The sequence below is a fragment of the Lupinus angustifolius genome, chromosome LG06 (assembly GCF_001865875.1).
Source record: "Lupinus angustifolius cultivar Tanjil chromosome LG06, LupAngTanjil_v1.0, whole genome shotgun sequence".
Taxonomy (NCBI): domain Eukaryota; kingdom Viridiplantae; phylum Streptophyta; class Magnoliopsida; order Fabales; family Fabaceae; genus Lupinus; species Lupinus angustifolius.
Window position 1 is genome coordinate 6293091 of NC_032014.1, and position 23008 is coordinate 6316098.

Here is a 23008-nt window from a genome sequence, read left to right on the forward strand (position 1 = left end):
AGACTCTTTCTGATATAATAATAAACTAGATTATATATAATTTTAAATAATAAAAATATTTATTAAAAATAATTTTATATGTACAAGATGATGTCATAATATTAATCTCCAACAATAATTATCTTGTTATATAGGGATTCAAGGAGTCAAAATAATAACTTTTTAGGTGTATTTAGTTCATTTTTAGTGGAAAGTAAAAATTAATTCATTTAAGAAACAATAATAACTAAAATTAGTTTGACCTATATCAATAATATATTTTATATAGAAAAATTTAACATCTAAATCAACATTATATAAAATTAAGTATCTTTTATTGTTAATGTATTTTGACTTTTCTTTTTATGTTATAAATAAATTTGTTGATATTTTTGAAATAAATTTTAATTATATATATTATTTTCAACTATACCATTATTTATTATAACATCTTCTTCATTTAATATTTTTCACCATTCTTTAATTATGAGAATTAAATACGTACTTTAATTAAAATATACCTGATTTTTATATTTTTAAATAATTAATTATAATAAATTTAATCATTAAAATATACACAATAAGAAGAAGATACTACTTTTCATTAAAGAAATATATTAAAAAATACATAAATTTTGAAGAAAATTTTGTCTTTATATGCATCCTATTACACACTAAAAAATCCTATAAGAATGAGAGAGAACCTGCGTTCAAGTGTTCAACCCCCTCTTCTTAATACCATAATAACCCAAACCCTATTTTACTTGATTCATCAACTTCAATTCTTCTCACAATCTCTCGTTTCTGCATCTCAATTTTCCTGCTTTTGCTTTTGTATTCTGAATTTTTGAATTGTGCTTTTGCTCCTGGTGATGATGGTGGAGAATGACAACTTTGACTTTTCGGAACTGTTCCCTGTTCTTGATGACGACGGTGATGATGGTGAGACTTGTATTGATTTTCAGATGATTATGAAGCTTATCGATGAGGATTCTGGCCCTGCGGAGGAGGTAGGGTTTCTATAAGAATTTCGAATGATGTTATAATGATTTTTGTTACTTTGAAATTGGATCGTGTTGTGTATTTAATCAAATTCTGAAGTCATATTTCAAATAATTATAGTTAGGTTTTGTTGCTTCTTTAAATTGGTACTTTAGATTGATTGGTACCCAATTGGGGCTGTGTCCATAAAATATTTAATCTTGTTTTGCCTTTTGCATATTGAAGTTTTGTTCGGAGTAAAAGCTGTAATGTCCATACAACTGAAAGCCAATTTCTTTAATTGTTATATTATCATTATTAAACGATTTTCCTTCAATAAATTAGACGACAAAAATGAGAAAACAGTGAGCACTTTGTTCCAAGCAAGTAATTCCTACAAGTTTAATGACATTACCAATATTGACTTGATCAGTAGGATTGAGCACCTAATGGGATTAATTGAACTTGCGGATTGACAAAAAGGGTCTTGACTCAATTTTCGCTGGTTGGTCATATGTTACTCATGAAGTTTGGTGACATGGTTGATCTTGGAATGTGAAAATGTCCCCTTTAAAATTTTGTTATAAAAAAGCAATCAGGATTGTTCATTCATGCCAAGGAGTGCATGTACATAGCATTGGAATTTGTAGTTTAGTTATTTTACTTTCTTTTGAATTTTACTTACTGAAGAGGGAAAATATCAGTGATGTGTCAGCCTAGTGTTAGCTATTTCCATTAGAAGTATGAAAGTCCTGAGTTTAGATCCCCCATCCCTAACACCAGAGTGCGACCAGAAATTGTTGGACCAGAGTGCGACCGGGAAACCTCCAACCACTGGGGAGTTCCATTGTTACCGGGGTATGGGAAGAGTGAAGAGCCACAAGTGAGACATCATGTCTTAAACGAAAACCTTAAGGAATTAGTTCCATAGGTCTTTTCTATTTATAAAGTCTTTCACTCATCCCCGCATATCCAAGGTGGGACTTCAAACTTGAATAAACCCAATAATCTCCCCCTCAAGTGTGGGTACCACACACTTTCGGGTCCGCTTCCCCTTAAGTCCACCATGTCCCAGCTGAACCATTGGCTCTAATACCATTTGTTGGATCAAACTGCGACCAAGGAGCCTCCAACTATCGGGGAGTTCCATTATTACCGGGGTATGAGAAGAGTGAAGAGCCACAAGTGAGACACCATGCCTTGAACCAAAACCTTAAGGCATTAGTTCCATGGGCTTTTTCTACTTATAAAGTCTTTCATTCCTCCTCGCATATCCAATGTGAGACTTCACACTTGAATAAACCCAACAAAAATAGATTAAAAAATGGTTTTGTAATTACCATTGCATGTGACACTGAGTTATAAATATCTTAGGCTTTTGGGGCATGTCTGAGTTACTCTGTAGGGTGTGGCTTGTCTATAGTGCAACTAGTACTATAGTTGTTGAAGTGCTCTAATCTAGACCATTAAATATGATGAATGGTTTAGATCATCACAACTCAATTAATGGATCTACATCAGAATTTAGTCTATTGTAGCACACTTTAGCCTCTGAAGTACAAGGTGCACTTTAGACAGTCTCACCCCAGTTTGTTTGCCTTCGTTTTTGTATTGTTAAGATAAGAAAATTTGCTTTGGTTCTTCCACACCTTTCAATTTCTAAATTGCTTATTACAACATTGAAGTATATTGGCTTTTGTATCTGATAACTTTATTTTGTTTCAATATTGGTGGGTGCTTTAATTCTAACACAGTAACCGGCTAGGCGTTTTGCTTGTAGTTTGACAAGTCATAACTTCTGTCACTTTACATTATTAATACAAAATATGATTTGGCTTTTTCGCTCTTTCTAATTTTTTTTTTATTTGAACACAATATACCCAATCCTTTGTTTAGTTCTTTGGCATCAGTTTCTTTTCTTTACTGTCAAGATTTCATATGCTTAATATTACCTTTATACTAATTTTCTTAATATCATAGCAGTGTAGTCCCATGGCTTCTTCATTAAAAAGTATTTTGCCAGGTGAATCTAGCATCAACGATATGTTTCAGCTTCAAACTGGTATGTTAACTTTTTTGGGTTTTCCCTATAATGCTTCTTGTATTGGTTGAATTGGTCTTGTCACCATTAAGAAACAGAGTCCTTTTTGAATTAATTCTGAATCATTGATGTAATGTCTAATTGCTAATATCTTACACTGATTGCTTCTTTTGCATAATCATTAAGGTCTTAAGTTCTAGAAGAACTACATTTCTGGGTTTGATTATGTGGATTCAGACATGGGCAGTTCTCCATTATTCTCAGATGTGTCTGATTTTGGGGCCACAGATTCAGTTGGCTTATCTGACTCTGCAGAAACTTGTATGGCTTACTATGAACATGAAAACCAGGAACCTCCATGTCAGGATTCCTCTTCCCCAAGTGTTTTCCTTGGTAGTTACAGGGATTCATTACCTATGGGGTGGAAGCGATGTTATTTGCTACACTTAGAGGATAGGAATTTCTAAATGTGAGATACTGCTTACAGTGTTGAAACAAGTTTCCCTGAGGCATACTCAAACAATATATTAGTTTGTGACTTTGTGGAGGTACTTTGAATCAGAGCATGTGGAAGGGTGAAAACCAGAGGCAATTCAAGCACATGGGAGAAGATGTTGCATCTGAAAGTTTGTGCAATTTTCAGAGTTTTCTTTAGGTGTTGACAGTTGTCAGCTGTCATGCTAGTAAGATCCGGGATTGCATACCAGTTTGTTAGGTGATGAGATGGGATTTGCTATTCCATCCCTTATCTGTATCCTGGTTATCCTAGCTCCAACTATCGGGATACCATCCCAGTTTCTCTGTGGGGTCTCACTGGGAAAGGGATGAGAGGGTTAAAACACCACTTTGCTCCCATTTCTAAAACGTTGTCCTTTTTGGAGACCTTTTGTTCTTTTCAACAAATCCCTAAATCTAATTCGAACAAGAGAGCCTGGGTGAGTAGTTCTCAACCCTAAACCCTTGTCCTTCCAGCAACTTGGTTGTCTGCCTCTTCTCTTTTGCTGGTTCTACAACTTCTCCCTCTTCAATCCCGTGACATCCTTTTCTTCTTCTTCAACCCTGCAACTTCTTCAGCCCTTGCAACCTTGTGAGTCATCAGCCATGGCATCATCTCAACCAGCTCCGTCTGGCTTTTGAATGCATAGAATAGACTGCTAGTTTAAGTCTAGTATTAAGTACTTTTAAGCTTTAGAGAGAGGCTTAATTCCTTAAAACTTATTTGATTTTATTGAACTATTGAGCTACTCAGTATTTTTATTAGATTTGAGTTATGTCCTTGATTTTGAGCTTATGTTTTTAAGTTTGTGTTTTTCTATTTTTTAGCATTTACATATGGAGTATAAATTGCTTAGTTTGCTTCCCTAAAATTGGCTACATACTTGATACTTATGTCATGCTAAAGTTTATGTTACATCATTATAAATCTGCAACATAGGCAGCAATCTTACTCTATTTCCTACTTGCAGATGCTTCACATAGTTCTATCATTGACAATGATGATGTAAGTTTTGAAGATTTTATCAAAGCCGACCTTGGAGGAGTTTCTGGACATCAGGTAAATGACTCGTCTACATCTTTTGAAATACCAGTCATCGATGCTGATAAATCTTTGCATGTTGCAACTTCTACTGATTCTGCTATTTGTCAAGGCTCCCATGATCCCAATGATGTTAGTGACTACTATCTATCTTCGAATTGTTACCAGGGAACAGGTGGGAGTCCTTTTGTTGCCGACTCATCTCTTACTTTTTCTCCTGGTGGTATTTATTCTCAACCATGGACAAATGAAGAAATGATGAGAAACATGAAGGCTGAAAACAAGGAATTCTATGGTGATGTGTCATGTGTGAGTAATAGCATCTACTCAAGCACTACCGGGGAGGCGTCTTTTCAGTATAGTCAATTTATGTTAACAGATAATGGGTTTCCATCAATTTTTTCTGATAATGTTATCTTCGAAGACAAGGCATCTGAGCCACTTTCAACTTGTGCTTCACACATGTCATATGGAGGCCAATCACTTTGTGTAAAGGGTGAAAGAGATGAAGTGATTACACCTTACCAAAATAATTTTCACAATAATGATGCCAAGTTCAATGTAGGTCAAGACATGAAACAGTTATGTGGTGCTTTTCCTTCTAAGGAGCATCAGAGTTATGAATGTTTTAAGCCTAAGGACAATTTCACAGTTGCCACATCTTCTATAGCGAGTCAAAAGCAAGATATGGACATATCTTCGCCATGTGCCCAAGCATCAATTGCCAGTGAGAAACAGTTTGGTTGTGTTAAGAGAGAAGGAGGGGGCAAAATGATTCAACATAAACATATTGATTCTCATCTTTCAAAAGGTAGTGCTGAAAATATCCATGTTGAGGATGACTCTGGTGTTTGCATTATTGAAGACATTAGTCACCCTCCGCCTACTCAGAAATCTGTAGACACTGGGAATTCCCTCGGTATATCCCATTCTTCTAGATATGTTGATTCCCGACCATGCATAGTTCGAAGCACAAGGCTGAAGGCATGTGATGAGCGAAATGTATTACGAGTTGCACTCCAGGTTGGCACTTTTATGGTTTTTATCATCAGTAGCTCTTGGAAGTTGTAGGAATATTCTTTTCCATTGCGCATAAGTCATAACCCTTCTGTGGTTCATTGTAGGATCTATCTCAGCCAAAGTCCGAAGTTAGCCCACCAGATGGATTGCTGGCAGTTCCTCTTTTAAGACACCAGGTTACTTTTCACATCCAATCTTTTTATTTCTTTGATCAGGTATCCCCTTCAAAATATCATCTGTATTTAGGGTCTTAAAATCTGGATCCAGAGTTTGGCACTCATCTAGGAAAAAAAATGAAAATAAAACTTTTTACTATTTTTTAATAAATGAATGAATCATATCAACAATTATGCCATGCAAAACTGTTCTATAGGCTTAGACTTCTGTGAGCTTAAGCACATCGTTCTTGTATAAGATGCGGAAGTTCAAAGGTGCCATTGGCATCATGTACATTGGCATGCATTTTGACTCTATTTCTTTATAGATTGTTTCATTAATTCTTCTAGCTTACTGACAGGAAAAGAAATGCTATTTCCATTTTTTGAGGAAAGCAAAGCATCAAATATATGGTTTGTTAAATTTTTTACCTTGTTGAATGATTAGACAACTTCAATTTACTGGTTTGGTGGGTCTAATCTTGTCTCTTGACCTGGTCCTTTATAAATTCAACCTTGTTCTTCCTGTGATGTGCTGTTAACTTGTTTACTCTGTATATTTGGGTCATCCAGCAGTCCAACTAATTGTAGTTGTTTTCTCAGAGAATTGCTTTATCATGGATGATTCAGAAAGAAACATCAAGCATATATTGCTCAGGAGGAATTCTTGCAGATGATCAGGTTAGTTCCCTGCAATTTTAGAATGGAGTGATAATTGATTGGATATTCGATTTCTTCATGTCTTAGGTAATTTAAAAAAGTCCTCTTGTAGGGACTCGGAAAAACTCTGTCCACTATTTCCTTAATATTAACAGAAAAACCACCAACGCTTAGTGTGTGCCCCAATGCTCCAAAAGGTGAATTTGAAACTTTGAATCTGGATGCGGATGATGACGTACTTCCTCTGAATGGAGTGAATAAAGAATGTAAATATCCAGTCAAGAGTACGAATATGTTGATGCAGGCAAAAGGAAGGCCATCTGCTGGAACCCTTGTTGTTTGTCCCACCAGTGTCCTGCGCCAATGGGCAGAGGAGTTGCGTAATAAGGTAACCAGGCAAGCAAATCTCTCTGTGCTTGTGTACCATGGAAGCAATCGAACAAAAGATCCTTATGAGGTGGCCAAGTATGATGTTGTTTTGACAACTTACTCAATTGTCGGCATAGAAGTCCCAAAGCAGCCTCTAGTTGACAAAGATGAAGAAAAGGGAGATTTTGAAGATCACACTGCTTCGGGTAGGAAACGGAAAGTGCCTTCTAATTCTAATAGAAATGGCAAAAAGGGAAGGAGCAACACAGTGCTTGAGGCTGTTGCACTCCCTCTTGCAAAGGTGGCATGGTTTAGGGTTGTCCTGGATGAGGCGCAGAGTATAAAGAATTATAGAACTCAAGTTGCAAGGGCCTGTTGGGGCCTTCGTGCTAAGCGTAGATGGTGCTTGTCAGGGACTCCCATCCAGAATGCAATTGATGATCTATACAGCTATTTTAGATTTCTTAGATATGACCCTTATGCAGTCCATTCATCATTCTGTTTTATGATTAAGAACCCAATTAACAGGAATCCAAAAAAAGGATATAGAAAGCTACAAGCCGTCCTGAAGACAATAATGTTACGTCGGACCAAAGGTTAGATTTGCTTGCTTGAATTTCACTTCATCAATTTAGTAGGCTTTATTTACTCGTTTTAACCTTTGTCCTTTGACTCTGAGTATAACCATTTGGTTTTCCACTTTGTTTACCACTTTGTTAGTGATGCATTGTGTGTGAGCTCATTCAACTAAGCTATCATTTGTTGTTTTAGTTTTATATTTTCCTGTAACAATGTGATGGATCATTTTCTGTAGGCACACTTCTTGATGGGAAACCTATTATTTCCTTGCCTCCTAAGCATGTAAAGCTGAAAAAGGTTGATTTTTCACGGGAGGAACGTGATTTCTATTCCAGACTAGAGGCTGATTCACGTGCACAGTTTCAGGTATGGCCTGTCTATAGAAAGTAATCTCGTGTGACTTGGATAAATCTGTAATGTTTTGTATGTGATTGTTCTCTTTATTTCATCATAAATAAAGTGGATCCTTTGGTCATGGTTGTATACATGAGTATTTTAATTTGAATTGTAAGCCATATTCAAATCCACTGCTTACAAGCACGCAATATGATGTGTTAGGAATATGCTAATGCTGGAACTGTCAAACAAAATTACGTCAATATTTTGCTTATGCTTCTGCGCCTCAGACAAGCTTGTGATCACCCTCTGCTTGTCAAGCATTACAATTCCGACTCTCTATGGAGATCTTCGGCTGAGTTGGCGAAGAAGATTCCTCAGGAAAAACAAATATCACTTCTGAAATGCTTAGAGGCTTCGTTGGCCCTCTGTGGCATCTGTAATGTAAGTATTGACCGTCCTTTAATTTTTTAAATGTGGATTTGTGTGGCTGCATGTGTTTGTGCATGGTTATTTGTTTGCTTTTGCGTAAATTGGTTATTTGTAATTACATCTTTGTTCTAAGGGTGTGCTCAGAGGGGTAGAGGGTTATAGTAAAAATGGAGAGGTTTTTATTGGCTTGTTGTTCCTTGCCAGGAAAGGATGATTGATATAGTTTATTATAAAACAATGACGATTGAGAACTATTTTTATCCCTCCTGCTTAGTTGGGACTAGGTAGTAATGAACTTATGTTCTATAATTTCCATATCATCATCATTGACCATATTTGCAATCAAGTATATTTTACCTCCCTGACCCCTCTGCTCCACTTTTCCTACGCTTGGTTTCTGGACAGGATCCTCCTGAAGATGCTGTTGTTTCTGTCTGTGGCCATGTTTTCTGCAACCAGTGCATTTGTGAACATTTTAACGGTGATGACAATCAGTGCCCCACTACAAATTGCAAAACTGGACTAAATACGTCTAATGTGTTTTCAAAAGATACATTGAAAAGTTGTCTTTCTGAGCAGGGTTGTGATAATTTGCCTGGTTTCTTTGGTTCTGAAGTTGAGGAATCTGAGCCATGGTTTCAGAGTCAGCCATATGATTCTTCGAAGATTAAGGCTGCACTTGAGGTGTTGCAGTCATTGTGTAAGCCACAAAGCTATACATCAAAAAGTGTTCCGGTACATAGCACTGTCGGGGAAAATAGTGACTGCTCTTCTGATTCTAACAAAGGGAAATCCTTCAAGAACTTTCCTGAGAATCACAATTTGTCTGGTAATAGAAGCTCTAATGATTCAGTTACCGCTTTAGGGGAGAAGGCATTAGTGTTTTCTCAGTGGTCGAGGATGCTAGATTTGCTTGAAGAACATCTTAAGAAATCTTCAATTCAGTATAGAAGGCTTGACGGAACAATGTCAGTTGCTGCAAGAGATAAGGCTGTTAAAGACTTTAACACTCTCCCTGAGGTTTGTATTGTTGTAGATTCCCTTGTCATTGTGAATGAATTTCTAAATTTCCCATGTCATCGTATTGGGAGGTACATTAAATGATCCCCACGATGTTTGACATGTCTTGCAGGTATCAGTTATGATTATGTCATTGAAAGCTGCCAGTCTTGGTCTAAATATGGTTGCAGCATGCCATGTTCTTATGCTAGATTTATGGTGGAATCCTACAACTGAAGATCAAGCAATAGATAGAGCACATCGAATTGGGCAGACTCGTCCTGTGACTGTTTTGCGGTTAACTGTGAGAGATACAATTGAAGATCGTATTTTAGCTCTACAGGTATATTTTCTGTTCCAGATAAAGTTACTTGTTATATTGTCATGGATGTGATTTATATTTTAAGAGTTAGTGGTGTAATGTTGTCTGAACTTATAAGTATGGTCCTGATATTTGAGAATGTTTCTATGATTTATTGACTTATAGAGGTTAGAGTACTTCAGAACAGTCCATTATCTGCATTAAAATGCTTAGATCACTATCAGTTCATCCATAATGACTTTTGGGTTATAAAGTTGTTGAAATATATTATCCTTTTTAGTCTTTTCTAGACCCTTCACTTATTATGCGCTGAATAACCTGTGTGATTGTATGCAAAACTAGTTGTAACATGGGAAATTCCATGGTACCCTGATGGGCATGGTACTCTTGGGTTTTAAAATTTCATAACGGTAAAAAAAAAAACCAAATGTCAATATAATGCTCGATGAGTATCATTTCCAAAGAAAAAATGATGGGTACAATAGAATTGCCTTCACATGTTCTGTTTTGAAAGTGTTATGTATCTACCAGCCTTGAAATTTGAAAAGCTTGTTCACTCCTTAGTGTTTCCACTAAATTTTATTGTGAAAAATCCAGAATGTGTTATTGTGAAAATTTGTTATATACAATTTTGCAGCAAAGGAAGCGAAAGATGGTTGCTTCTGCATTTGGGGAGAATGGAAATGGTAGTACTAAGAGTCGCCTTACAGTGGATGATTTAAAATACTTATTCATGATGTGATCAGACATACTTACAGATATAATTTGTTGGGATTGGTGATTTTTTTCCCTGGAAGCTGTTGTCATCAAAGATTTGCTTTCTGGTGGCAGCAGAAAACACATAAAACAAGGTTTGAAAGTAGTTGCAATACCTTAATTATTGACGTTTGACATGAAGATTTACATCATGTGAAATGTCCGTATAGTTAGAAAGATTCATTTTTTAACCTGGAAATTCTGGTTTAATCTCTCACTTTTGTATAGGATTTAGAGAGCAGTAGCATAGATAGCAGCATAGATTTTGCTGATTGTTCTTATTGTAAATGATATGGAGGTTTTCCCTAACCAATTTTATCTGTTGTTTCTCTTCCGTAGTTGCTGCATGGTTCTGTAACTTGTTCCAAAGTTATTCATCACAAAGTAGACGATAATGTGATGTAGTATATTTATGTATCTACCGTTCATTTATATTATTTATATTTAAAAATATCTTACACCGTCATGCATATATATTTTTCTCGAGATTTAAACAATGTTCAAAAAATTTAATTTCTAACATATTGAATTCACATGATTTCATTAGTAAAGTTGTATATTTACTCTTCCCGATAATAAGGACAGTTACTTTTGTAACTCAAACCATATATTAATTATTAACATGTGTTGCCATAGATTGTCTTGCTTGTCATCCTATTTTTATATCATTTATAATGTGTAGTTTATATGTCATAAATGTCAAATATAATATTGTGTTAAATATTTGTAATCTACAGTTGAATTTTTTAAATTGAACATTTATATTCTATATTAAAAAACTGATAGTTATAATGAAAAAAAGAAGAAATAGTTAACCAATTAATATGGAACATATATTGGACGAAAAGAAAAGAAACATTGTGATATATATGGTTTTTTTTGGTAAAAGTTAGAAAGTAGTGAGGGTAAAATAGAGAGAACTACAATTATATTATAGTCGGTGGTTATTTTGTATAGATATAAAACTCTCTACTAATCATTTGACTTGTCTTTAGTGAAACCATGAGAGACAAGACAGGTCAAATGAAAGGAGTGTATGAAATCTTCTCATTGTAGTTATTAAATAACAATGATACTTTTGGGTGATTTAATATACCTAACATAATAATAATAATAATCAAATGATAGTGTTCCCTTGATTTGCATATGGTCACCCAACCCCATTGAAACATTCACCAATTGGGTTTCTATGAGTAATGAAACCAGGTAGCAAAAAAACAAAAAAACCAGGCAGTAAAAAAACAAAGAGTGTAACCCCAACATATATATAATATTACTTTGGAAATCAAAAAGAGCTACTCCCAATTATTTTATTTTTGCACCCATATTTTTGTTAAATATTTTTTTGCTATACAATTCTTATTCTCACTGTCACAACTGTGCATATTTACCTTATGGAATTTACGAGTTTAATAGAAGAAAAATAAAATTTTGAACTGGATCCCCTTGTGAAATCAAACAGAACTGTCTCTATAAATAGTTGCAGGTTTGCAATACAATTATGAATACAAAAATTGAACAAATTGCATTACTATTCTTGGTTGACTCTGGAGTTGATAAAAGGATGCCCGACATGTTTTGCTCTGATTGAAGCTTGTATTCAATTGTGTAATAATTACATGTTCAAGATGTAGATAGGTAAGATTGATAGTGTGAAAGTGAGGGTTATCTGATTTTCCACTATCTGGTTGTCAATGTAGATCCTCTCCTACAGTTTGTCCCCCACATGTGTATATGTGCAACAATTCTCTCATGTTCATACATTTATACTTACTAGATTTAATACTTTTAGTTTTATTAATAAGATATATATTAACTATATCCAACTTTTATTCACATTAAATTCCAAGCAAAGTATTAATCCTATAACAAGAATTTTAAATTGCAGACTATATCACATAATTACTACCATAATTTAAAACCAGCTTAGTATGCAAATAACCTTTTCTATCAAACATGTGATTGGTCATACATCCACTCAAAAAGAGACATCATGATATTAATCTTCTAATGTGGATTCATAATAGTGGTTAAGTAGCGTTGGAATAGTATGGTAAGGTTCCGCAGATCCTAGGATGACCAAAAAGTCAAGCTGATTCTTGAGAGAGACACTTGTTGGGATGAGTAACCATAAACCCTGAAAGAGATTAATTCCTTACAAAAATGTAAATGGATAACCTTGGTAGTACAAAAAAAAGTAATAGTGGTTAAGTACTAATTGTTGATTGTGATGTATTTGCATAATGCACCCTTTGCTACTTATTCTGAATAGTTACTGAATACATTTTTCATTGACTTAGTCGCATCCTGGTTTTGAAAAATCAGTCCTAATTTATTAATGTGTATCCTCACGTGCTTAATGAGATTTGCTTTTGAGTAATGAAGACGAAAGAGAGAAAAACGAATGTGTGTAAATTTTATGGAACTATAATCTTATCTTATCTCCTGAAAGATCATGAGTTTCTTTTTATGAAGTAGCCGCGAAAACTAACATATTGTGGGGTTAATGGGTTGAAAAGGAGAAAGGCTTCAACAATTATGCATGTTAGTGCACCTACATTTTCCTCGTGTCTGGAAATTAATTAATAATACTGATACCTTAAAAAAAACATTATAGAAGATTGAAAATCTGAATGAGTGTTTCTTATTGAATTGTTACTTTAACTTTGGATGCACCAGTTTCTGACTTAAACCAATGAATAGGTTTCTCCTGTCCGTGCCACTGATAAACACTATGGGTCACTAGAAAAGAAGGGTGGGTTTGGGTCCACGTTGGTCCTGCTTAGAATTTTATACCAGAGAAAGGTATCCTTCAACAGGCATATAAATAAATAAAAAGTATAATATCAATGAAGTCGGAGTTTTATACACGTTCAATATTATAAATAATATAAGATATATTATACTAGAATAAACTCTTATACTGTGCGCAGGTAAATACTAAATCCCTAAAAACACTTGAGGTTATTAATAAATCCTGAAATGCACACCTTTAATTCTGTCAAATATGTGTATGGAACTACGTATTAATGTATATGAAATTTAGGCCAAGTTTCACGTATGGAGTAACAAGCACTAGGAGAGGTATAAGGGCTAATTTTATAATTTTTTTTTACTTTTCTGATGGAAAATGATTGGGTTGTTGGGAAATTAGTACAGTAAATCCTAGTTGAGGTAGAATTTTGTTAAGAAATAAAAATGAGAGTTATGAGGTGGTCTAACGGTGAAGAGGGAGAACTTAATGTAAAGAATGAAGTGCAAAAAGTTTTGGGAACAAATCCCAGCATTAACAAGAAATGAGAGTTATAAGGTGGTTTGATGGTTATGATGAATGAAGTTGAAAGTAAAGTCTCACTCACACAAATGAAGGTTAGAGCTTACATGACTTAATATCACATTATTAAGTAATTCTCATTTTGACTGATCATATGATATTGATCCTAAAAATAGTTATGCTTTCGAATATAGTTCTTGTTTTGTTCATGTTAATCATATATGGATATAGATGTTGCTCTTCACTTTCTTCATACTCACATGCATGATGACCGTTAGAACTTCTGATTGATTTGACAATGATTTGATTCTACCTTCCAGTGTATAGTTGACCAGATTTCAATCATTTCACTGGCTAGGAAAAGTGCATTTCTCTATTAGGTAATTACAGTAATTTTAGTTGAACAGTATCCTAGAAGCATTCACATCATTAGTTAATTTGTAACAATTTTGATTTTCAGCACTGTTTGTGCTGGTTTTATAAATTAATGTTATTAAAAAAATAAATATGTATAACATTCTAGAGATGATATAATAGTAGGAGTTAAAAAGAGTTCTGTGTATATATGTAAAATAATATGTTAAGTATTGCAACAAGGGTATTTATTCTTTAAGGAAAAAATAATTTAAAATGTGTATTGAAAATTGGTTCAATACATATAAAAATGTGATAAATTTTGTTTTTAATGATCTTTTTTATTTGTAATAATAATAGTAAAAGGAAGGACAACAATATACATAGCCTTCTCCTTCAAGCGAAAAGTCTGTATATTTGCTTTTGTATCAATGAATGTGTTACTTAACAAAAAAAATATTTGTAAAAGAAAAATGATATACACTGTTATAAAATCATATACAAATTCTTCTACGTCACAATTACTTGAGTAAAGATGGTGAGCCTCTATCACCAAACCTAGCTAAATGTACACTATTAGCAAAGCAACAACAATGTTTTGGCCTACATAATAGGAATATAAGAAAAACTTGTATAAAAACATACATATATATTATATATATAAATAATTAATAAAATTATAACAATACATTAAATATTTAATTTTAATTAAAATTTACTTATTAATAATAGCACAAAAAATATAAATATATTTGTAATAGTTGTATGTTTTCTATACAAGTTATTCTTACATGACAAAGACAAGTTTTTCTCTTGGAATATGAATACGTGTCTCCTTGAGGATAGAGTTAAATGGACATACAACAATTTATGCACACAAGAGCAGGAAATCTGCTGTTAGGGATGACAATAAAAACCGAACCTGTGAGTACTCGTCCGAATTGAACCCAAATTTAATAGGGAAAACCTGATGTGATTGGGTTCGAGTTTTACCCGAGTTTAAATTTCGGGTTCGGATTTGGTATAGCAAAGACCCTAACCCGAACCCACCCCGAAGTAAGGTAATTCAATTTAAAATTGAAATTTCTATCATTTGCCAATTGTTTTAATTTCTAATTTTATTTTACATACTATTGGATCTTCAAACATAAAAGAAATGAAATAATACAAGAGAAAATAGAAATGTTAGAGAAAAATTACACGAAATTATATCATATTTTCCTCAATACTTTATCATTTTAAGGTTTTTTTCGGGTTCGGGAAGATATTTTTATTTTCAATCCCGTTGAATTTGAGTTTGAGTTCGGGTTTTGAATTTCAAGTTTGGGTATGTGCAAAACCGACCCCGACCCGTTGCCATTCCTATATGCTATGAGCTATGTATAGTCATGTTGCATTTTTGTTGAAATGTTAAAATAAGGGAAACTATAAGCCCATTGAACATACATCAAAATGCTTTGAACTTTAAGCTTAGTGGTCCTGAATGGATCAAAGTATAAATAATATAGCAAATTGAATTACTGTTGGAATAGGTAGATATCTATTGGCCAATAAATGCTCAGTTGAGGTGTGGCAATTGCACTTTGATGAGGGACAGGAATGGGGACAGGTGATCCCTATCCTTTGACAAGGATAGAGATTGCTTGGTATTAATGGCATGTTTTTTTTGCGGATTACATTTTAATAAGTAATATAAAAATTAAATTATTTATGTTATGTTTTTATATGATAATATTAGATTAATCCGATATATTAATAAGACATTATTAAAAATATGTGATCTATATGCCATTGTCGAAGGGCCTTTAATTTTCTAGTAGGTTTATTTTGATGGCCTAAAAAAGTTATTTACCTGCCCACTCACCTCAACAAAGAGGGAAGGATCAATAGTTCAATACCATCATGGGTAAGAATCATTCGTTTCATGGTTTATCCCACGTGAGAGCATGCTCTCACTCTATAACTATTTTTTTAAGTAAATTATAATTACACCAATAAGATTAATATTAATTATATCTGCCACTTTTTATGGAAAGTATTAAATGTACCTTGAGGTTGAGTGTAGTTATACTTATGTCTCACATGAGGAGATTTCCAATTACATATTTACATTAAGTTAAATTACTTTTTATAAAATATGAATTGCATAGATAGAAATATTAACTATATGTCATCCATATCATATGTCTCAATATAATCAAATAACTTCAATTTTTATATATTTCAAAGAAATATATTCAATTAATCTTGATATATATAAATGAATTACTAAGTAATATTTAATTTTTGGGAGATTTGATATATGAAATCTATATGATAGAACTTTTAATCCAATGGTTGATTTGAATAAATTTATTTTCTTATAAAAAGATATTAGTGGTGTAAGGGACTAAGGGTTGACGAAATTTAACTTGATATGAATATATCCATCTTATATATATCTATAATAATTTGTGTAGACGTAAAAATAGAAGAATATTATGTGTAATTTCACAAAATTTCCAACAATGCGACAATAACTTACTCTCTTATTTTTTATCAAATTGGTTTTGCTTTTAAAAAGATTATTGTAAATGTCTAAGTTAAATTAAACTTTTGAAACTTGAATTGATATATTTTTATGATTTTTTATTGGTTATTGCCGATAAACATTTGAGCAATAATAAAGTTGTTTGATTTGTGATATGAAAATCAATATCTTAAATCATAGAAACAACTTCTTTTCTTATGAGAATAAGATCAATATATTTATTAATAGCCCATCTTATTATTAATTAAATTTGATAAAATTGGAATCCAAGTCATTATTCAATAAACCCATGATACTTATATTTCTTAATACTTTCCCTAGTTCAAGAGTCATAACGCACAAGGTTCGCCACAAAATCCTTGCTTTCTAGTTTGTGATGATGAGATTCTTGAAAGCGCCCAATTGCTTTTGATTTATTTATATATATGTGTGTGATGGAAACGACCATTTCAGAATATATACCATTATACATTTTTTCCTTTATGATATGATCATCAACCAACAAGAATCACACATCAATATATGTTTAAAGAAAGATATATATATTGTGTGCACTATGACCTTTTTCGATAATACACTGAACATAATGACATAATAAAGACTTGGCAACACTACTTTTTCGTTAAAATTAATATTAAATGATGTTCTTTATGGCTGGTATATGGATATAGTTGATACTTGATAGTTTGATGTTATATGCTTTCCTGAGATAGTATCATTAAACTAAAAATAGAGGCCATGATTTTGATGGTAGAAATCAAATTCATGGTTAATTTATAAAAATATATATTGGTTTTTTCACTCCCAAAATAAAGTAAATCTTTTCATGCAGCCTATGAAATATACGTAATTGCACCTCTCCTAATATTTTTTTTAAAAAAAAATGGTACCCATTTCAGCTTATGATGAAAAGCAGAAAATATGGTTTATTTTAATCTTATCCAAATAAGTAATTTTGATATAAGCTGATGAATACAGACAAATGCACTCTAATAGTAACACCATCAATTCTTAGACATGGATAGGTACGTACACTAGGTCAAATTTCCAACCAATAGATTCTCCTTCGCTCACTTCAACAAGGTTTGTCCATCATAAAATTATGCTGTTTTTCCATCATGGGAATCATTTGGCTTATAAAAAAGTGAATAAAATTTTAAAAACATTGAATTGATGACAGAATAAAATAAAACTAAAGAAACAAAGGTGGATATATTACCACTTATTAGAGTCCTATATCATCTACATATTATTCTTATATTCCAACATATTTCTTTATATTTCTCTTTCTCATATTGTCACATTACAAAGCAAAATGGGGTATACAATATGATGTCTCGAACATGTACATCCAAAAGATGGACAAATAAAGTTTTCTGATCACTTAAACTATCATTATCGATCATAGGATATATACTAATACAAAATTAATGTGTGTAATTTTGAAATTGGATAATTGGCGACACCTTTAGTTCTAAACCTGTTAATTCAAATCAACCCTTTGTAATTCATGAGACATTATTGTAATTTATAATTCCAATATATGATATACCTATCCATCGAATCTATTTGAAAAGATAAGGACAACCAATCATCTGATTTAAAAGTAAGTCTTCTAATATTAAATCTTACAAGAATATGAATGTAATGTAATATGGAAACAACTACTTGCACAAGACACTTCGATACAAAGATCACTATAAAATTATAAATTTAAAAGGCACAGCCACCCTTTTCATAACAAAAGGGATTGAGCAAAAAGTTGAATGGTAATGGATGTGTGTTGATTTTTTCAGGTAAGATTTGGTGTGAACATGAATATATGGTTATCATACCAAAATAACTATAAAACGTTAATTTCTCAATTTCATCTTATATTTATTCATGTGAATACATGTTATTCAAGTTCAACCACCCATGTTATGGCAAATGGAGGTTCCACTCACTCAATTCTCCCATGCATGGATATATTATTACATTATCCAGAACCAATTGTCTCAACCACATATCCACCATTAATTTAGAGTAAACTCATTTAATTTTAAATCATTAATGCATCATCAATAGTGAGAATTTTGTCGGAACCAATTCCGGACTATGTAGTAATATTTTCTCCGTGCATGGATGCTCCCTGCCTAAAATCCATGACATACGTCATACAGCATCTTCAGCAAAAAGGGAAGGAGATAGATGTTGCCAGATAGGGCTTTCTCATCCTATCTACTTTTCTGAAATTTCTACCCATCATGAAGCATAGTGTAACCAAGTACCCTTCATCACTCATTATAAATAGCCATGCATTTCTCATTGCTTCTCACCCATTTTCCAATCACAATTTTGCTTATTGTGAGTGTGTGAGCTTCCACAAATGGATAATAATATTGTACTAAAGCTAACAAGTTTATTATGCACCTTAGCTTTTTTACTTTTTATATCTTTTAAGCCTGCTATTTCTTCTAGACATAGGCAATTGAGTGGTGGGAGGAAATTGAACTCTGGTGATAATGGTGATCTTGTTACTAATTTGCCTAACCAACCCCATGTAAATTTTCAGCACTATGCTGGCTATGTCATGGTAAATGAAACCAATGGTAGAGCACTATTTTACTGGTTTTATGAAGCTATGACCAGTCCAGAAGAGAAACCATTAGTGCTATGGCTCAATGGAGGTAAAAACATATATTCTAATTTTGGCCTCTATTTTTACTGACAAAAATGCATATATAAGAATATTTTTTGGACTATAGAGATAGGAAATTTTTTGTGTATAGTATGTACCGGTATCTGCATTATAAACTTAAAAAGTGTCACTTATTATGAGCAAGTATATAATAGTTTTGTGAATATAATTTGAGTAAAAGTATTGGAACATGATTACGATCAAATATATATCAGTAGGTACTATAATAAACTACTTATTATATCTTCTATTTGTGTGATGTGTGTAGAAATGTTCCAAATTACTAATTTACTATGTTAAAAGAGAAATTATATCCATCAACAGTTAAAATAAGCTCTATTAATACTGTGGGTTTAGCAGTGTTTATAGTTCAAGAAGGTAGAAAATAAGGCCAACAATTTTATGAGGGAATTGAAATGTTTTTAACTTATTATCATCATTTCTTTGGATTCACTTTCATTTTCTTTTAACTTTTATTTAGTGGAGGAAGAGTGTTAGGTGGCAGACAGTTAGATAACAAGAAACTGAAAATTTCATTGGCTATTAGTGCTTATAATATATGTTCTTTACTAAGGTGACACATTGGTTTTTTGTTCCAGGTCCTGGGTGCTCTTCTGTGGGATATGGTGCAACACAAGAGATTGGTCCATTTTTAGTTGATGGTGATGGCCAAGGCCTTACATTTAATAACTTCTCATGGAACAAAGGTATAAGCACCACAACCATTCATATTCATATTTTCTGACTCCATGTCACTGCTTTATATGCTAACCTATAAAACTATGATGATAATTTAATATGTAATATAATGAGAAAAAAACACAAACTAGTGCTCCATTATTTGTCCCTATAGAACTTTATTTATTGGTGCTAATAATTCTTGTTTTTTGTGATGCTGCAGAAGCCAACATGTTATTCTTGGAATCTCCTGTTGGAGTTGGATTTTCCTACTCAAATACAACCAGTGACTATGAACAATTGGGAGATGACCTCACAGGTCATTACATAATTTATTTATCTCTGTTGCATAACGAGTAGCAACCATTTTTGTCTTTTCTACTGTTTGAAAAATTAAACTGTACTTTCAATTATTTGTAACAGCTAATGATGCTTACTCATTTTTACACAATTGGTTCCTCAAGTTTCCATCATATAGAACAAGGACATTTTACATAGCAGGGGAGAGTTATGCAGGTATTTAAATTGAAAGATTATTATTAGCACAAGTCATTTTTAATCAATTCTATTAAATTAATCATTAATACATATTTAAATTATGTACTTGTTATCATTATAATGTAAAGTTTCCTTTGTGGTGCATATTTTCAGGAAAGTATGTACCAGAGCTAGCTGAACTCATCCTTGATAGGAACAATGATCCATCCCTTCAAATTGATCTCAAGGGAATTTTGGTAAGGTCCTACATAGCTTAATAATCAAACTAAGTGCTCAATAAAAATCATAGCATAAAGGATCTTTCTTTAATTAAAATACTTCCTTTTTATTTCAGCATTTCTATATTTAAATTCCAAACTTGGATTTAAAAAATACAGATAGATTAAGTAATATTACCCACATCATCATGTTCCACTATCCATATCTGAGTACATTTGTAAAGCAAATTCTATAGTTATTATTATAACATGAAAGGCACAAAACTATGCTAATTTATTTTATTCTTTTGCAGCTAGGTAACCCTGAAACATCTGATGTTGAGGACTGGATAGGTCTAGTTGATTATGCTTGGAGCCATGCTGTGATATCTGATGAAACTCATAAAACAATCCGAAGAAGTTGTGACTTTAACAGCAGTGATCCATGGATTAATGAAGATTGTAGTCAAGGTGTGGGTGAAGTACTCAAACAGTATAGGGAAATTGATATCTACAGCCTCTATACTTCTGTCTGTTTTGCCAGTACCGCGAGTTCGAATGATCAACCGATGCAAAGGCGCGCATTAAAAATGGTGTGTTACAAGGTTCCTAATAGTTTGATTCTGAAATGATGAGAACAAAACTTTATGGCTAATTAATTTGTTGTGAATTGTGTATATAAATTGTTCTCACACTTTGTTCTTGATTTGGTTGACTAGATGCCTAGAATAATGGGTGGTTATGACCCTTGTTTGGATGGTTATGCTAAAGCTTTTTATAATAGACCAGATGTTCAAAAAGCCTTACATGCTAGTGATGGTGACAATCTCAAGAACTGGACTATTTGCAAGTAACATTCTATATATCCATTTTTCACATTTTTTTGGCTATGTTAAAAGTCTTAGGATTTGAACATATTATTTGTTTATGATAAGGAAAGTACTTGAATATGAAGTTGTCTTTTGCTAAAAAACTTTGTTTTAACTATCAAATTAAATGCAGCAACAAGATATTTGATGAATGGGCAGATTCTAAGTCAACTGTTATCCCAATTTACAAGAAGCTTATTTCAGAAAAACTTAGGATTTGGGTTTACAGGTAAATACTATTTATTGAGTATTGAATATCAACCTTCATAATATTCATGGGTTGCTGCCACATTTTGTTATTCTTATGTTTATATTTTACTTGTTGATGGTTCAGTGGAGACACAGATGGTAGAGTACCAGTGTTGTCAACAAGGTACAGCTTAAATACTCTAGCTTTGCCTGTTACTAAGCCATGGAGTCCTTGGTACCATGAAAATGAGGTAAGGAATCATTGAGGCATTCTGGTATAACCCTTTTACAGAAAAATCTAGTCCCTGTGTGTATTTAATCTATATAATATAACCAGAAGGGGTGATATAATATTATAAGGCCTAATTGACTCCTAATTCAATAAAAGCTAAAAGGTTTGATGTCTGAGAATAATACTTGTTGAGAGAGGTAATATGTATCTCGAAAATAATTAATTCCTTACATGTAGTGTAAGAGATACTATTAGTTATAGAAAAAAAATGTATATAATATACAAATGTATTATTAACATTTATTTATAAAATTCAAATACTACTTTTTGAAGGTACTAAATAATTACTTAAGGATATCTTAAGAGTGGTTAATGAGGTAATCACAACATGTTATTAATCCATGATAGTTCAACCCTTTAATTAACCACTTGAATAATTGGTTATTAATCCATGATAGTTTTAAACTTTTATATGAGAAAATTAATTTTTGTATTTTTCTTCATGTGCCTTAAGGAATTAAAGATGATTGTTTCCTTTGAGTTATGATATGGTTACATTGAAGGGGCATACAAAAATACAGTGAATGTGAATCCCCATATTAATATTAAAATAAACACACATTCCATGACTTGAAGGGTTCCACTTAGGCAATATTAAATCATTCAAAGACATTTTAATGGAACTATTTTGTATATCTGAATTTGACTCGTGGAAGATCTATAAGGTTAACATTATTGTATATAATATGTAAAGTTGGAATGGATGAACAACATTATCCAAATAATATGATTGATTTTACAATATAAGAAGATAAAGAACATAATCATCATCACATATAGATCAAACTTTGCTATCTATTTATACACATTTTAGTGATTTGATATACTTGGAACAGGTTAGTGGGTGGTATGAAGAATATGAAGGGCTTACATTTGCAACATTTAGAGGAGCTGGCCATGCAGTTCCATGTTTTAAACCAAGCAACTCACTTGCATTCTTCTCCTCTTTTCTACGTGGAGAATCACCACCTTCTACAAAATAATTAACAACCACTACTTATTTTGTGTGCTATATATAATTGTGACGCAAATATGAAGATTTTGCTCTTACATAAAAATAGCTAATATTCCTTCTCATCAAAATGAGAAGCAACTAAATACTAATATAATGAATAAAAGAGTTTTGCTTCCGAGTTACCTACACGCAATATATCTCGTTTTTATCTTTGAGCTAGTGAGATAGATGGAGAGTTTAGCCTTTTATATCTTATATATCAATATATATCAATACAAGTTCCATGTACCTTCAATATAATAACACAAATGTTTATATATATGAAT

The 23008-nt window shown here is 32.6% G+C and overlaps 2 protein-coding genes across 8 annotated transcripts; both read left to right on the forward strand.

The window, feature by feature from the left end:
• Positions 712-10486, forward strand: LOC109349329 (helicase-like transcription factor CHR28). 6 transcript variants are annotated; one of them, XM_019590090.1, is made up of 13 exons: positions 713-989; positions 2941-3022; positions 4468-4556; positions 4707-5561; positions 5663-5734; positions 6317-6394; positions 6486-7338; positions 7557-7687; positions 7880-8101; positions 8495-9109; positions 9222-9431; positions 10048-10161; positions 10240-10486. In XM_019590090.1, exons 1-12 carry the CDS (start codon positions 852-854, stop codon positions 10150-10152), a joined length of 3450 nt encoding a protein of 1149 aa, XP_019445635.1. In that variant the 5' UTR covers positions 713-851; the 3' UTR covers positions 10153-10161; positions 10240-10486. The 6 variants fall into 6 exon arrangements, with proteins under 6 accessions (XP_019445636.1, XP_019445635.1, XP_019445634.1 ...); XM_019590091.1 differs by having other exon boundaries at positions 712-989; positions 9222-9424; positions 10041-10486; XM_019590089.1 differs by having other exon boundaries at positions 10048-10486.
• LOC109349331 (serine carboxypeptidase-like 31) lies at positions 11488-22856 on the forward strand. 2 transcript variants are annotated; one of them, XM_019590096.1, is made up of 12 exons: positions 11488-11584; positions 11617-11804; positions 18785-18993; positions 19604-19711; positions 19906-20001; positions 20106-20198; positions 20334-20416; positions 20692-20970; positions 21097-21227; positions 21380-21475; positions 21581-21686; positions 22564-22856. In XM_019590096.1, exons 3-12 carry the CDS (start codon positions 18897-18899, stop codon positions 22708-22710), a joined length of 1236 nt encoding a protein of 411 aa, XP_019445641.1. In that variant the 5' UTR covers positions 11488-11584; positions 11617-11804; positions 18785-18896; the 3' UTR covers positions 22711-22856. The 2 variants fall into 2 exon arrangements, with proteins under 2 accessions (XP_019445641.1, XP_019445640.1); XM_019590095.1 differs by lacking the exons at positions 11488-11584; positions 11617-11804 and having other exon boundaries at positions 18602-18993.

Coding starts and splice junctions, on each gene's coding strand:
- LOC109349329 (XM_019590091.1), top strand. CDS start 852: ATGATGGTGGAGAATGACAACTTTGACTTTTCGGAACTGTTCCCTGTT. Junction 6,395..6,485: donor GAATTCTTGCAGATGATCAG/GTTAGTTCCCTG, acceptor GTCCTCTTGTAG/GGACTCGGAAAAACTCTGTC. Junction 9,425..10,040: donor ATTGAAGATCGTATTTTAGC/TCTACAGGTATA, acceptor GTTATATACAAT/TTTGCAGCAAAGGAAGCGAA.
- LOC109349331 (XM_019590095.1), top strand. CDS start 18,693: ATGGATAATAATATTGTACTAAAGCTAACAAGTTTATTATGCACCTTA. Junction 20,417..20,691: donor TTGATCTCAAGGGAATTTTG/GTAAGGTCCTAC, acceptor ATTCTTTTGCAG/CTAGGTAACCCTGAAACATC. Junction 21,228..21,379: donor AAGAACTGGACTATTTGCAA/GTAACATTCTAT, acceptor AATTAAATGCAG/CAACAAGATATTTGATGAAT.